Here is a 17,745-nt window from a genome sequence, read left to right as displayed (position 1 = left end):
TATTCATATGATAGGTCGATAAAATCAGCGCGCCACTGAAATTTTGCAATTGTCGAAAACTGACTGTTTTAACAAATTGAAAATATTCAGTTAGTCAGTCTCACTTTCTAGCAAAACCATTTTAGTTGCTTCCTCTGACAGGAAACCGATTGATTATAATTTTCTTTCTGCAAAACACTTTGCTTTGATGAATTGTTGTTTGCGAGCTATAGCAAAAGGCTAGAATATGGCAATATGGCTTCGCATAAAAAAATTATTTTGGTGTTGAACTTTGGTATTCTTCATAATAGCAGCAAAAAAACTGTTTAGTCAGGGTGTTACCGTTTTAAGGTGATACGGTACTGAATCCCAACATGACCAGAAAAATGGCGTCCTTGTGAGGATATAGGATATAGGATGTCCGGCCAAGTTGGATTCAGTACCGTTTCACCTTAATAGCTCTATAAAACTAACAGATTTATTGCTGTTTGACAACCAACCGCGATAAGAACAATTTTGATTGGTGCGCCATTTTGTATTGCTACGCCACACTTATGGTAAGTTTATAAGAGACGTGGTACAGCCAACAAGTTTTAACGTGGTAATAAAGCAACCACAATAAATTTACTTTATGAACAGTTTTATTATGGTTTTCTAGCTAGCTACAAGTGTGTTTGGACTCGAATTCTTTTGGTATTGCGCAATACCACAATAAAATTAGAGGTAATGATTAATACCGCAATAAAACCTTTATAAAATTCAAGTAAAACTAAGTGGCTTTAGAATTGTTACTTGGGATGTTTTCTTACCGACAAAGTTGCCAACTGCCTCAGATTTCAGCAGATCATAAAGCGGTCATCGAACCACTTTACTTTCGGGGAAACTCGCTTGGTGTCAATCTGCCTCACTGAGAGCTTTTCAACTGTAGCCTTGAGGGACAGCTACAAGAGGTCAAAGTTTTTATTGGATAACGCGTGGATGTGTGGTCAGCAGAGGACTTCTGCTACGATCTGTAAACGGAAGAAGTGACTCGACGACGTCAGGTCGGGTATACGTGGCAGACAGGAAAAGGGACAAGAATGCGAGGAAAAGTTAATAAAGTGACGACAGGAAGATATGGAAAAGTTAGGCAAGTCGTGATGCCCGCAGAAGCTGAACTTTCCAGTATAGTGGTGAAACTGATACTCATGGATGATTATGGTGGTGGTGAATCCGGAAGTTGAGACGAGTCTACACCCAATCCTTCGGACGGAGAATAGTCTGGCTATACTAGCTGTAGGTTAACCTAACTGATTAGTAAACAACTGAAAACACTTGCACACGTGTAGGCATAAAATAGGGGGCCCTATAGCCGCAAGGTTACCGAGTCTGCCTTGACAAGCGAGTGGTCGTGGGTTCGAATCTTAGTAGAATCAGGCCCTTCGATGTTAAGTGACTTTAGCATGGGTTTATTCTCAGGCCCCTCCACATCCTTCCTACTGCATTCTACATTTACTAACAATGAAAGCCTCTTGCCAGAGCACGTTATAAGAGTGGTACTTGCTTGAGGTGCGAATGAAGCCTCTTGTTCAAGGCCAAATTATAACTTGTTCCGCTTCCTGGTTCTAGGAACTAGATTGGTAAAGCATAAGTAGTAAGGAACACATACAAACACACATACACACCCTCACTCTGTGCTGAACTCTGCTTTACTGACCATGATCAAGCCTTTAGCCGGGACTGGTTATAAGAATGATACTTGCTAGAGGTGCGAATGAAGCCTCTTGTCCAAGGACAAATTGTAACTAGTCTCCGCACTTCCTGGCTCTAGAGCTAGATTGGTTGAAAAGTAGTAAGAAGCCTGGAGGGAAAAAAGAGTGAAAACACACCGACACTTTAAGCACGGATAATAAGTAGTTCGCTCACTCTATAGCGATACTGCAATAACAACGAAGTGCGGAACAATACCTGGATAAGATCGCAATAGATCAAAATGCTGGTCGTAGTGATAATATCCACACACACAAAAAAAAAGGCATGAAATAGACCCTACAGTGGTTCACAGCCTCTTATCCAGCATTTCTTATTGCTATGGCGTCTTGGTATCAGTTTGGATACGAGCAACCTTAGTGGACATCAGGTAAACCGCCCCGGTGGAAATCAAGGTCATATCCTGACTGCGAAGGAGCGCTCTTTCGAGGTTTGTGGACTCCAACGAGAGCCGCTACCATGAACAATCAATGCACAATGAGTTTTGCAATAATCAGATTGGACCCACGCGATGAAAACTGCCGAACGGTACTGCCGATCTCTCAACTTCAAAGGTAGGTCTCGAGTGCTTATCAACGCGTACATCCTTCATCTCGATGGCGACAGCGACGCGCATTTGAAGCGTGAGTATGACTGCTGCCTAAAAAAAGACAGCAAAGACGATCCAAAGGAGGGATACTTGTGGGTCAAGACACCTCCAAGAACATGACCGTTCATAGTACCTTCTTCCAACATAAACTCTTATATAAGTACACCTGGATCTGCATCTGGACGTATCTGGTAACTCTTTTTCACGGATACTCATCTCTGAAGAGACACGTTGAGGAAGAACTTACAAAATGCAGATCTTCGTCAAGACCCTCACGGGCAAGACCATCACCCTCGAGGTCGAGCCATCGGACACGATCGAAAATTTTAAGGCCAAGATCCAGAACAAGGCAGGTATTCCCCCGGATCAGCAGCGTTTGATCTTCGCTGGCACGCAGCTGGAGGATGGTCGTACCCTGTCCGACTACAACATCCGGAAGGAGTCGGCACTCCATCTGGTGCTGCATCTACGGGGTGGTATCATCGAACCATCGCTGCGTATTCTGGCCCAGAAGTACAACTGCGACAAGATGATTTGCCGCAAGTGTTACGCCCGGCTGCACCCGAGAGCGACCAATTGCCGCAAAAAGAAATGAGGACACACTAACAATCTGCGCCCGAAGAAGAAGCTAAAGTAGATTTCTGTTGCCGTGTTGGAATGGGAGGAAGTGTTCGGAGTGGATTTCCGGAGTTGTATTGGAATATGTTCAAACATAAGGAAGGAAAACAGTTCGTCAAGTTACAAGTAAGAAAACGAAATTCAAACAGAAATACAGATCGATCATGTTTTGAAATCTTGACGCGCATTCACTCGAAGTTACGCTGCCTGAAGAGGACGAGCTGGACGAAGCCCCGCTCAAATTTGAGAATTTATTTCAAATCAATTTCCGCCAACTATGACCAATTGCAAATAGCTTCGTGAGAAGTCAAGTATCAAGTCGACTTCATTGAAGCACATTCAACGATAGACCAAATATTTAAACTGCGGCAGATCCACTAGCCGTTAATAAAGAGATCCCAGGCAACATTTGTTCGTTGACTTCAAAGCTGCAAATGACACCATCGACCGAAACTGAAAGAGCTATGAAAAGTTATGGTTATGGACGAGAACCGTTCCAAGCAATCTGATTGAGCCAGATGGATTGTCGAGTTCATCCTAATCTCACAGAGGGCTTTGTCAAGCTGCTGCTGTTTGTGAACCAAGCGTTACAAGCGTTTGTTAAGATCTAAGCAGAAATTAATACGTTAGGCCAGATCTTCAACACATCCAGTCAGTTCGTCTGCTATGCTAATGACTTGGGCATTGCCGACGGAACATCAGCGGTGGTTGGTGAACAGTACACTCTCGACGGCGTACAGGAAAACGGAGGATGGCAAGAACGCCGGGTGATTACCTTGCGAAGGTTGTGTTTGCTTCGAATTCGGGAGGAACAAGACGACTAGGAGCACAGCGAGTAAGATGGTTAGAGCAGGTGTTGCGAGCTCAGGCGGCACAAAATCGGTCCACGTACTACTCCACGTATTTTGTTTGCAGATGTGTTAGTTCGGGTGTTGGTATGTGCGGGCGGGTCAGGTGAAACTTCTTCGGATTTGAAAGTATCAGATGACATTCGTATTTACAGATTTTATTGCTAGAACGTGCGTATCTTCGTTTTGTTTTATCAAAAAAAATTTATGCCCTTCGGTGACATCTTGCATGGCGTCAATTCCACCGCTAGATTTGGTTAAATATAGATTAAAGTAATTTCATTCATTCCAAACATTTTGAAAAACGACGTAGGGTAAAGAACTAGTTTTAAGCAGTCTAAGCAGGTCACTGATTGTTTTACCTTATTACAAGCGATGGGTTGACTAAGTGGGGGCCCAAGTAACACACAAAACAAGTTAGAAAATAATCTTCTTGGAAAGTAGTCGTTTAAGAGTACTATAAACGTACTTTGAAAACATGTGTCGTTATTATTAAGGTTTTGAGATGTTTTGTGATAACGTGAATTTATTTGACAGCTCATATCAAATGAATAATGTTTGTTTTTGTCAACATGTCAACACGAAGTTTTTATTATGTCTCCATTACTAAATTTATACTACTGGAAGAACAAGTTGTAGCTTATGCTATAATAACGTTTTAAAATGGTATGAAATAACCTGATACATACTTTTTTCAATTGTTGTTTCATTAGACTTCAATTTTTTGCGCTTTTCTGGTAATAGAGAAGTTCTGATGTATGTAATGTTATAATATTCTATAAGAAGTTGTTGTTGCTTGGGGGATATCAGCATACCAATCTTCTTGCTATCTTTAGTTCTTCAAGCTGTTACCATTGGAAGACACAATTGTTGAGCTAAACTTTTGATTTTTCACTTTAAAAGTTGGAGTTAATTTTGAACACACCGAACCCATTTTCACCCGCAAGGTGCTATTTTAAGCAATCCTGAAATCTGAATTTTTTTACGTCCCGTTAAAAAATCCCTCGAACTTTTCCCCCTATTCAGTAAGTTCGCGTTCCTATCCGCGACCTACTAATCGACATCTGATGCGTAATCGGCATAGCGTATCGGCATAGATGCGTAAAATGCCATCTGTCTAAATTGTTTATCGGGGCATACACTCACCGCACCGTTCGGCAAACGGTATTCGTCGTCTCTTTTATTCTCTGGTGTTCTTATGGGAAACTGCGAGTTTGACGTCTCACTCGCTGTTCATAAGGATGGTGGGAGAACAAAAAAGGTAAACATATAGCAGTACAAACGATCCGACTTAGAACAGTGTTGTCAAAGCAAATAACATTGAAACACATCGTTGCTTTATTAAATCACTGAGAAAATCTTCGAAAATTATTGAAAAAGCTGTCTTTTGTGTTGTTTTTAATAAAGAAAAATTAATTATGAACATACATTTCTCTTGAAAGTATTGAACCACGTTTTCACCATAGTAGGTTTCAGGTAATTTCAAACTTAAAATTCTTATTTCCAGAACCGAAACAGTGTCTTGGCAACACGATACCCGAGCAAGGATTGACAACAAAAGTATATCAAAATTGTTTCATATTCTGCTGTTGATATCAACTAGAAAACATGTTTTGTTACCAACTCATAATGGCACTTAAGATGTATCAGACTTTGCTATCATTTTGCTTTCATTTTTATTGAAAGAAAATGTGTTGGTAGATTCTATATATGATGTGAATAAACCTTCAATATTTGAATTAATCTATTTTCACTTAAATTTTTTTCTAGTAAAATGGTTGGTTCAAATTATATGATGATAGCAAAATGATGATGATATGATAGTAAAATGGTAACTAATTCTGCTTTCCTATTAATATTGTGTGACAGCAAGATTAGTATTCCGTTTGATATTTTTGATATCAAAAGTAGTATTCAATTTAATTTCACGGCGGGGAATTTTTGCAATTAATTTTGATATTTTAACCACTAAGTCGACCAAAATGAAATCACACCGAGTATTCAAAATCCGTTACATCAAGATATCAAATTTTGTTTTCAATTTGCTCTAAAACCTTGCTCGGGTAGTTCATCAGTTGTGCTGCAGCTGCTGCTAGTGGTGAACAGGTTCCGTCAATTCAGAATTTGTTTTCAGTTTTGTTAGAAAATAATAAAACTTTTGGCTAGTGACAAAGCCTTAGATAATAGAAAAAACCCGAATTAATCCACCTAGCGGCGTGACCTAGCCTTTCTACTGCCACAATAATCATTATTTACCTAAAAATAAAAAATAAGAAAACTTATCCAATTTAATTCTACTATGTGTATTTTATTCAATGACAGATACGTATTTCGCCTACGACTTGCAGGCTTCCTCAGTGTCTGTTTTCGAACTCTTCAGTCAATCATTATTTAATTTCTCAGGAACATCTATGTATAACTAACTTGACTATATTTTTAAATATCCGTTCCGTATTCCTCAAAATCCTTATTTGCCAGTAAAATTACCAACGTATTGCGTAGAATAATTAAATTTTCTTTCCTTGTGTGCGTAAATACTTGTAACACCTTATTTAGTTTTATAATCGATCGGCCTTAACTTTCGGGCTTCAGAGCCACATACGAAACTTGTTTTGAATTGACAATATGAAATATGTGTTCAGAACAGATTTTTTGATAATTAATTATTACCATGTGTTCAAAAGTTAGCATCTTCGAAAAACAAGAGTTCAGAAAAATTATCATTATACTTCGCCTTTGAAGACAAAGGATATCGACAACAAAATGATTAATCTCAAAATTTTACTATTAGTTTGCTTGGCTTCAATTTTGCACCATATCTGAATTAGAAAAAATAACTGAATAGAGCATTAGATATGAAAAAGAGAAATTGAACTTTTTCTTAGCTGGCGCTCCTTCAGATAATTATTTTTGCATGAAAATCAAAACTTATGCTTCTTTTGAATGTACTTTCATGAAAAGATAGTCATTAGCTTGATCGCATCATTTTTACAATGTTGGAGGGTTAGGAAAACAAGAAGGTTGCAAAAGCTGCGCCTTAAACATGCTTGAGAATGGGGAATATGATCGATATGATTTTCAGTGCTTGTCATTTTTGATTTATTTGTTGAAACATGATACATGACATAAGACATCTGTCCTTTAAAATACCATTAACGAAAACAAATCTTACAAAATTACTACCGTGCAACGTTTACTTCCTATTTTTCATATAACATTTTTAAGCTCTAGTATCTATTGATTGAAAAGAGCATCTATTGATGCGCAAAATTTGTTTGAAATTTGTATAAATTTATTTGGAAAAATCAACTCATTTTTAATCCTATACACCACTATACCTTCATGCTTAAATTAACTGCTTTTCTTCGCTGTTTGCTTTTCGTGTACAATTGTGAGTAACAGCAAGTGAACAAAATGACAATTGAAATCTGAAATCAAAGAAAAGGAAAAACTTTTCGATTGAATCCCACTATTTAATATTTATTTGCAACAGATACGTAGTTCGCCTACGACGTGCAGGCTTCATCAGTGTCTTATTTCAAAGCGTATACGTATCTGTCGCGAATAAATATTAAATAGTGGAATTTAGTCGTAAAAGTTTTTTCTTTTCTTTAATTTCAAATTTCGTATTCCACTAAGAGGCTTCAAAAATTTCAAACAATTGATTCAGAAAAGTGAGAAACATCTTTTCTTGAATTTCAATGCAAATTTAAAAATTGCAAATTGTCATCCCAAGTAACAATTTGAGTTTTATTACACTCTTATGATGGCATTCAAGACCAAAATTGGTCATGAAAACCACCATAAGAGAACAATCAAATTCACATTGTTGCTTGGGATCACATACACACACATATATACATACACACATATATACATACATATATACATACATACATACATACATACATACATACATATATACATACATACATACACACATACATCACACACATTGAATACAATCAACATTTGTTTTGAATTCACACGTTTTAACGGTTTAATATACGGTGCTTAAGTGTTAAAGTTTAAATAACTTTTGAATGAACCGTCCGATTTTAAATAACTCGGTTTCGTTTGATAGATCTCAGTAGTAATTTTCAAATAATAATAAAATGTGTGATGTTTTTCATTGAATTAATGCTTATATGTTACAAAAATATGTTTTAAATACTATTTTTTCACATTTCTTTATGTAACTTTCAAACTACAAGCCCAATCGTCATGAAATTTGGAAGTTAAGGGTTTGCAAGGCTCCTCTTTCATATGCAATCAATTTTATTCAAATCGGTTAGGGGACCTATGAGATAATGAAGTCCCATATTTTTCATATTTTTATACATAACTTTTGAACTAAAAGTCCGATCAGTATGAAATTCAATAGCGACCAATGGGACACCTAGACCTTTCATTTGACACTAAGAACATTAAAATCGGTCCAGCCATCTCCGAGAAAAGTGAGTGAGATTAAAAGCGTCACATACACACACACACACATACACACACACATACATACACACACACAGAAAATGCTTAGTTTTCGAAACTGAGTCAAATGGTATATGACATTCGGCCCGCAGGACCTTCTTTCCATTTCCGGTTTTCCAAGTGATTTCTATACCTTTATACTATATATTTATATAGTAGAAAGGCAAAAAGAGACTGAATAATATGGTATGTGACAATTGAGTGCTTGACTTTCAGAGTGGTTGTAATCAGTGCTGAAAATTTGATGAATTCGTTAGTAGCGAGGTGGCGATTGCTGAAGAGCAGCTGAAAAATGTACGTTTTTGGACAACAATTTTTAATTCATCATATTTCTTGTCGGAAACCCAGTAAATTGTGTTTGTGTGAATCAAATGTATGGTTAAGTGATTTGTGAAGATGATCCTATCAAAAGATTTTGAAAATATGAATAAAAAAGTGCATTTTCGGATCATTTATGTTCAACTGATTAAAATAGGTAACACTGCTTAACTCGTTCCTTACCCTAAATTATCTTTTCTTTAAACAACAATTAGAAAAAATATCATCTCATGGAATACAACCTGAATTGTTAAAATATTATACAGAATTAACATAGGATTTGAAACAAAATCGGTCCGATTGAATCTACTTCAACGTAGACTGCTCATTTGTGCTCCGTTGCAATCGGACCAATATTTACTCAAGCACTCTCATAAAAATATTTACCTTTCCACATCGACGAAAAGAACAACATCACACTGAAGACCCTAGCCGGTTGGCATCGTTTAACCTTCTGCTGCCATCGTAGGTCCGCCAGCCCATCGTCAAATGGGAAATATGTTTTGCTGTTACAATTAAAATGTTTACTAAAAGCGCTCGTTCACGCGGGATTTTCAACGATCCTCAACGGACGGCATAACCCAAGGCAGCAGCAGCAGCAACAGCAGGAGTGTGGCGGTCGGTGGACCGCGATGATAATGACGATGACTATGTGGACGACGACGACGACGACGATCTGAAGTGCTTCGGAAACGAGGTAAAATTGTGCGTGTAAACACCGTCATGTCATCGGGCACGCACCACTCGTCTTTGCTGGACTGGATCCGCGGTCTGGCAACCCACCACGGCCACGGGTCTGGACCGGACTTCGACGTGAACTGCAGCAAGCACCACGAAGCAGACAGCAGAGGAAAATGAATAGCAGCAGAAAGGCTCAGTAAGGCCGGCGCTCAACAGCACTTCACAATGGAACACATTGTTTATCTTAACTGTCATGCCGCTAACACTGAGGGCTGACTCCAATAGCGGAGCAAACTCGAAAGAGGCGCAGACGTTTGGCGGAATCAAAAGTGGAGAAAAATTATCCCTTGTAATAATTGACCTACACTTACTATCGTATGTTCCAGTCCAATTGTAATTCGTATCTACAATTTATATTTTTACGAATTAGTACTTAATCAATAGATAATTCAAAGTTCAATCTGTAAGGTCACATGTTTTGCTACAACCTAGGAAAGTCATTAAATTTTAACCTGACTTGTGTTCTTATTGAGAGTCGACACAGTTTCGTACAATTGTAAACATCGGTTAACAGTGTTATCACTCTCGATGATAAACCAGTTATTTACCAATCGATTTATTTGGAACAGATTCACCAATAATCTGCCGAAGTATCATCTACTTCTACTGCGTGTTTTACTTTTTATGAATATTGAAAATCACAGTTGCTAACTATTGATGGCCATAGGCGGTTCACCAGGAGTCTTTAAAAAAATTTTAAAACAAACCTCCAGAGAAATTTAATGGCTGCTGTCCGGACAAAGTGCACAGTTGTGTGAACACAACTCGGGGCAACGTCACACAACAACAACGGCTTGCGACAGTCTGGCGATAGCCCTTGTTTGGCGATACTGCCGATCGTTGGTTGGTTCGCGAAATGAAACATTTTATGTCTATGATTTGCCGTACAGACCTATAACTAAAGTGAATTTCCAATTACAAAATTACGCTCACCTTACTCTTAACTTTCTTTGCATGAACGCATGCTTGAAAACGACTTTGTTTCCTGTAACCTAACAATTTGTCCGTAGAGGAAACTATAAAAACAAAGGTAAAAATTTAACTTTCAATGAGAACCTCCTTCTAGCTAGTAACTTCCTAGTTTCAGTGCTACGACGACATACATTCAGTGAAACCTGCACCGTAAATTATAACGACATCCTTTCCGGTTTCCGAAAACGAAATTTAAACATGTCATAAAAGATGTTGACCCCTACCGCCATCGCAGGTCGCACTCGCGGTGCCTGCCCGTGGAAAGTTAATCGGGCAAGGTGAAACCGATGTTTACGATTCGATTAAAATAGAGATCCGTTTGCATGGTGGTGAGCTGCTTGAGTAAGGCAGAGGGCGTCCGGCGCAGAGGTGTTACTAATTTGAATCCAATTTACGCGTGGCTTAGTGTCACACACGCGCTTGAATGGCTCGGACTCCGCGTGCCGGTGTGCTTCACCGATCAGAACTGGAATACCTTTTGCCACCCACTCGCAATTGTGCATTGTCGTCCGTCCGTACACCTCGCACGCACCGACCGGTCCGGTTGTTGGTCGACTATTCTGCTGAACCGTGTTGTACCCACCTCTATGTCCCGAGCGAGCAGTGGTTGGTGAGTGGCAAAGCGATTACATTTCTGCCGGTAGGTACCGAGCGCAGGGCAAAGTTGACCCAACGTGGAGGTCAATGGGCATAAATTGCTGCTCCGCATGCAGCCGATTACCGAGCAGCGCTGCGGTGAGGAAGTGAATAAACATTTATCGAGGAGAGGATTATTTCGACCGGGTGGCAACGAGAGTTGCTGAATCAAGTAGATGGCAATAAACTTTTGAAATGTACAAGGAGAATGGCAAATAAAACAGTGCTGAACGAAGTGATCATTTTCAATAAAATAGTTTGATTGGGAAATAATGAAATGGAAACGCAGAGATTTTATCTGTACGCAATTTATGAGCGAAGAGCCACTGATTATACGAATTAGTTAATCACCTTTGAAATCAGAGCTTCTGCAGAGAATAACCGCAGATGGTTGGTGATTATCAAATTTTATCTACCGTGAATGCACATAGTTTCGATCAGCTCCTTAATTCGCATTTGCGCTCATAATTAAGGCATACTCATACTCACTAACCAAGTATGGCTTTTTGATTCAATACTACTACTTTACTAAATTTACTTCAGTGATCGGAATCAGAAGCTGATCGGAACTATGAGCATTCACGGTATTTATGAAATTAGCTGAACCCTCACACAGATAAGGCTTCAAGACAAGTGTTGCTTTTGTGGCCTCGAAACCTCCTTTTTTCGATCAACGCTACCAAAAATGTGTTCTGACCAATGTTTTTGATATTTTGGCACAAAATATAACAACACTTAGCTCTTGCATTACGAAGTTCTCAACATTAAACCTTGCAGAACATAAAAATATAATTGTTAGCTTGATCTCAACATTTTTAGAAGATTGATCAAGCAGGGTTAGCAGGGTACCTCCTCGTGGTAACCAACCTGGGCCCCGGTGACCAAGCTGGGTAGAAACTAAGGGCGCATACCAAAAGGAGGCATTCATACAAATGCTGTGTGTAGTAACGAGAACTAGCCTTAGCAGCCTTGAGCGTCTGTTCCCATACCTGGGGCGGCTCTTGACAGCTTGACGATGTCTCAACTAAGTAAGCGATTGTACTCCAGGTTAGTGACGGCTTATGGCAGCGTCTGATCCGAAGTGGGTGGCTGAATTCAAAAATGTATTGTTTGAACACTACAGCTAAGATGGCAGCCCCATCACGAGGCTCCATAGCGTAGTTCTAGTTAGGCAACCTACCTAAAGCTAGCTTACTACAAATATTCAAGCAAATACGAATCGGAATATTCGGTATCGACTTGGGCGACGGAACAAGGACGATCACTGATGGTGATCATTACATTTCGCAGGTAGCGACCGAGAGCTGCTTTATTTATTTAGGTGGCTTGCCGTCCTAAGACAAAACCTGTTGAACAAAGTTTCTCCATGTAACTCGGTTGAGGGCTACCACTCTCCAATTCCTCCGACACCGAGTACTCTCCGCCAGATCTCACTCCACCTGGTCTAACCATCTTGCTCGCTGCGCTCCTGGTCGTCTTGTTCCTACCGGATTTGAGGCGAACATCATCTTTGCAGGGTAGTTGTCCGGCATTCTTACAACATGCCCTGCTCATCGTATCCGTCCAGCTTTAGCCACCTTCTGGATACTGGGTTCGCCATAAAGCTGTGCGAGTTCATGGTTCATCCGCCGCCTCCATACTCCGTTCTCATGTACGCCGCCGAAGATCGTTCTTAGCACTTGTCGTTCGAAAACTCCGAGCACCCGAAGGTCCTCCTCGAGAATTGTCCATGTTTCATGCCCGTAGAGAACAACCGGTCTAATAAGCGTCTTGTACCGGGTGCACTTTGTACGGGACTTAGTCTGCTCGACCGCAATTGCTTGTGGAGCCCATAGTAAGCACGACTTCCGCTGATACTACGCCTCCGAATCTCACGGCTGGTATCATTGTCCGCCGTTACCAGTGAGCCAAGGTAGACAAATTCATCGACTACCTCAAACTCATCGCCGTCGATCAATATACTACTACCCAAGCGGTGTCGTTCAGCCTCGGTTCCGCTGGCCAGCATGTACTTGTACATGTACATGTCCATGTACATGTTTTAGACGTATTTACCTTTAACACAATCTTTTCTGCTTCGCGCTTTAGTCTGGTGTACTGTTCAGCCACCGCCACAGATGTTCTGCCGATAATATCCATGTCATCGGCAAAGCAGACGAATTGACTAGATTTGTTGAATATCATGCCCCGCGTGTTGATATCCGCTCGGTTCATAACACCTTGTAGCGCTATGTTGAACAGCAGGCATGAAAGACCATCACCTTGACGAAGCCCTCTGTGTGATTCGAATGAACTTGACAATTCACCCGAAATCCGAATACAGCACTGTGTACCATCCATCGTAGATTTAATCAGTTTGATGAGCTTCCTGGGGAAGCTGTTCTCGTACATGATCCATAGCTCCATTCCATAGCTCTTTCCGGTCGATGGTATCATATGCGGCTTCGAAGTCACCGAATAAATGATGCGTGAGAACTCTGTATTCACGGCCCTTTTGGAGGATTTGCCGCAGTGTAAATATTTGATCCGTTGTAGACCGACCTTCGACGAAGCCGGCTTGATAAGTTCCTACAAATCTATTCGCAATTGGTGATAGACGGCGGAAAATGATTTGGGACAGCACTTTATAGGCGGCATTGAGAACGGTGATCGCTCGATAGTTCTCACAGTCCAACTTGTCGCCCTTTTTGTAGATCGGGCAGATAACCCCATCTTTCCACTCCTCCGGTAGCTGTTCCGTATCCCAAATTCTAACAATTAGTCGGTGCAGACAAGCGGCCAGCTTTTCTGGTCCTATTTTAATAAGCTCCGCTCCGCCATCTTTTCCAGCTGACTTGTTGTTCTTAAGCTGCATGATGGCCTCCTTAACTTCGCCTATCGTTGGGGCTGGCATCTCTTCCCCGTTTGCTGCACCGTCGAAATCGCTTTCCCCGCCGCCATGGTTTTCCGCCTGGGCACCATTCAGGTGTTCGTCGAAGTGCTGCTTCCACCTATCGGTCACCTCACGATCGTCCATCAGAATACTGCCAGTCTTATCCCGACACATTTCGGCTCGCGGCACAAAGCGTTTGCGGGATCCGTTCAGTTTCTGGTAGAACTTCCGCGTTTCCTGAGAACGATGCAGCCGCTCCAACTCCGCATATTCCTGCTCTTCCAGGTTGCGCTTTTCTCCCGAAAGATTTGGTTTCGCTGTATCTTCTTCTGTTTGTGTCTTTCCACGTTCTGACGTGTGGCACTGCGCATTTTGGCCGCCCGCGCAGCGTTCTCCTCATCCATCACCCTTCTACATTCATCGTCAAACCAATCGTTCCGCTGATTCCGGGCCACATGCCCGATGGAGCTCTCCGCTACACTGCTGATGGCTGAGGAGCTTCGTCCAGCTCGTCCTCTTCCGGCAGCGCAGCTTCGAGTGAAAGCGCGTAGTTTGCGGCGACGTTTGGCTGCTTTAGCCGCGCGAGATCTAACCGAGGCTGGCGTCGGCACCGTCGGTGGTCCGAGTCAACGTTAGCGTTTCGATAGGATCTGACGTCGATAATGTCTGAGAAGTGCCGACTGTCGATCAAAACGTGGTCGATCTGTGATTCTGTCTGATTTGGTGACCTCCAGGTGTACTTGTGATGGATTTTGTGCTGGAAAAAGGTACTACGTACGGCCATATTCTTGGAGGCGGCAAAGTCGATAAGTCTTAGGCCCATTTCATTGGTTCGCTGGTGTGCACTGAACCTTCCAATCACCGGTTTGTATTCTTCCTCCTGGCCGACCTGAGCATTGAAATCCCCGATGAAGACCTTGACATCATGTTTTGGGCAGCGGTCGTATTCACTCTCCAACTGCGCGTAGAATTCATCCTTGTCGTCATCGGTACTTCTTAGGTGAGGGCTGTGTACGTTGATGATGCTTATGTTGAAGAATCGGCCCTTGATTCTCCACCTGCACATTCGAGGATTGATTGGCCACCACCCAATCACCCGTTTCCGCATCTCGCCCATCACTATGAAAGCTGTACCCAGCTAGTGTGTGTTGCCGCAGCTCTGGTAGATGGTATGTCCATCTCTGAACGTACGTACCGTTGAGCTCTTCCAGCACACCTCCTGCAGCGCTACGACGTCGAATTTGCGGCTCTTCAATACGTCGGAGAGCATTAGAGTGCTCCCTTAGAAGTTGAGAGATCGGCAGTTCCACGTCCCGAGTTTCCAATCCATAGTCTTTTTCGTCGCGTGGGTCTATTCCGATTGTTCCAGTTAGAATTTATTTGTTCTTCGTTCCGTGCTTTAGTATTTTTGGTGGTGACGGCTTGCAAAGCCTGCTACACCAAGCCCCTGTTTCGCCGGAGGGCCAACGAAACTCGAAAGAGCCCTCCTTTCCTGTCAGCATACGACCTTAGCTCCCACCGGTTGGTTACCCGATCTCCACCAAAGTTGCTCGTATCCCGGCTGGTACCACGAGAAGGTAGGAATAGGAGTTGCTGAATAAGAGGCTATGAACCACTGTAGGGTCTATTAAAAGCTACACGTACACTAGACACCGACGGTACGCATTATTCAGCCGTTTACCAGCCAAGTTAGGCTTATACAAATTTAGACTAATCTCAAGATTTTAGTCTTGACCTTGGAATGAGGTCATACATATATTAATATTTTTTTGAAACGATGGTTCTACAATTGATGAAGGGACTGTAGGGGAAAGAAATGAAAATTTTTTTGGTGAAGGAGGGGGAAAAGCGGAAAGGAAGGGGGGGGGGTATTGGTAGCTATGCTTGACAAGTAGTCATTTTGACTCCTACCTTTTGTCCAATGCTGGAAGGTGCATGAGTCGAACCAAGCTGTAATCTGGGTTCGAATCCGGTTATAATCTCAGATTACAGCTTGGTTCGACTCATGCACCTTCCAGCATTGGACAAAAGGTAGGAGTCAAAATGACTACTTGTCAAGCATAGCTACCAATACCCCCCCCCTTCCTTTCCGCTTTTCCCCCTCCTTCACCAAAAAAATTTTCATTTCTTTCCCCTACAGTCCCTTCATCAATTGTAGAACCATCGTTTCAAAAAAATATTATACAAATTTGGAAAAAAGTTTATGTCCTGGTCTCGAAATATAGTCCAAGGGGGGGGGGGGGGTGGTTTCAAGAAAAAAATAATAACATCAAACCTTCAATAACTAAACAAAGGAGAAGAAACCAGTGTTTATTTTTCCAGATTAATATAACTTTAATACAAAAAAGTTGTACAGTATTTAAATTTTAGTTCAAACCGAAACAACTTTCAAAATTTTTTGATCCAAGCACATAAAGTTATTATCTGAATCAACTTGAAAATAGTGGAGTGCTACAGGATCACCTTAGAGAGCAATAAACGTGTAACTTGACCTTCATTTGAATTTTACTTTTTACTTGCATGACACTCGGTTAATTATCTTGTACTTTAGAATAATCCAAATCTGTGTCACTTACTAGTTCAGAACTCGGTAACCACGAAATAGTATCGGAATCTAATCTTCTCGTAAAAATGGCAATTTAGTTCCCTACAACTTTTTTTACTTGGAACGCATGTGTTTTGCTACCGACATTTCTTAAGAAAAAAATCTCTGACACCATTCACGTTTGAAACCACTTGTTTTCTTGGTCAACCTTTTAGTCATATGAATATCAACCCATTCCTCAGCTGATGCTGGTGCTCAACAATAATGTGTTTAACTTTGATATATTATGGATGTAAACGCACCACTATCAAAGCGATTGTCATTGTTTGACTAATAGCATTTGTCCATTCCGTGGCTGCACTTCGGATGAAGTGCAGTAATGCGCTGGGAGTTGTTTTCCAAATATCAGGGCTTCTAACAGCCCTCTGTCGAAGAACCTTGATCTTTAATTGAAAAATGCTGGACATAGGCATAACAGGTGAGTCTTTTTTTCTGTGCCACAGAATCGACATATATCGCCTTGCAGTTTCCCCATAAGCTTCAGATGATAGCGGTTTGGACAATGTCCTGTTATGAGATCAGTATAAATGTTTAGATCTTTCTTCGAAATCTCTAGGATTTTGTGAACCATTGAAATGTTTGGAGAGATAAACTGTTTCGACTGCCTAGCAATGAAAGTGTTATTCCAATTCCACTTTCGTACATTTCCATACTAATGCTCAATAAAAAAGCAATATAACTTAACATTTCGTGATTTCGGGGCCGCCGTGAACCCCAATGATAATCACAACATGACAATAGTCAGAAAAGTTTCGAACAGTTCAGTGACATCCTTTCTGCATACGACCAATGCATGGTAAAATATCTTATCTTTCAGTTTTTTGTCCCTTACATCCAAAATTAGGGTTGGTACATGGACACTACGGAATAAAACGATCAATTTGGATCCCCGAAAGCACCGAAAGCTGATGTTCCGGAGTGTGTAATTTGTTGTATTTCTATTTTAATCTTATCTACTACCTATGACAGCAAAATATAATCCCACAGCAATTCGGAATATCTCCATCATAAGTGGGAGCCAATTTCACTAATACATTGTTTAGTTGATTCATGCCTCAATCTAATTCGGTTCTTTTGAAGCAAGTTGAATTAAAATGGAACAACATTTAAAGTAAATGGAGTTAAAAGTCTAATTCCAAGCAGCCCAATTTTCGGCGTCGAAACTTAAAGGTTAAGCTTAGATGGTGTAAAATAATACTTCAACTTTGCACGAATTGGGTAATTTAGAGATGTAAACTCGTTGAATTGTACAAATCTGCTCACCATTAATGCACTTTATTTTTTTGCCCCTTCAAATTTCGAAAATTTTTGAAGGGGGGGGGGGGTGACA

The 17,745-nt window shown here is 40.9% G+C and overlaps 1 protein-coding gene across 1 annotated transcript; it reads left to right on the top strand.

Moving 5' to 3' along the window:
- The first annotated feature begins 2,518 nt into the window (after positions 1 to 2,518).
- On the top strand, positions 2,519 to 2,912 carry LOC128744489 (ubiquitin-60S ribosomal protein L40-like). The gene has a single exon (XM_053841535.1). The coding sequence runs from the start codon at positions 2,568 to 2,570 to the stop codon at positions 2,910 to 2,912; it is 345 nt and encodes a 114-aa protein (XP_053697510.1). The 5' UTR covers positions 2,519 to 2,567.
- The last annotated feature ends 14,833 nt before the right edge of the window (positions 2,913 to 17,745 follow it).

Source organism: Sabethes cyaneus, chromosome 3, assembly GCF_943734655.1.
Source record: "Sabethes cyaneus chromosome 3, idSabCyanKW18_F2, whole genome shotgun sequence".
Classification (NCBI taxonomy): Eukaryota; Metazoa; Arthropoda; class Insecta; order Diptera; family Culicidae; genus Sabethes; species Sabethes cyaneus.
Note: the sequence above shows the minus strand (reverse complement) of the source record. Positions and strands in the feature narration are given on the sequence as shown.

What these genes read in the sequence shown, in the direction of transcription:
- LOC128744489 (XM_053841535.1), top strand. Translation starts at nt 2,568, where the DNA reads ATGCAGATCTTCGTCAAGACCCTCACGGGCAAGACCATCACCCTCGAG.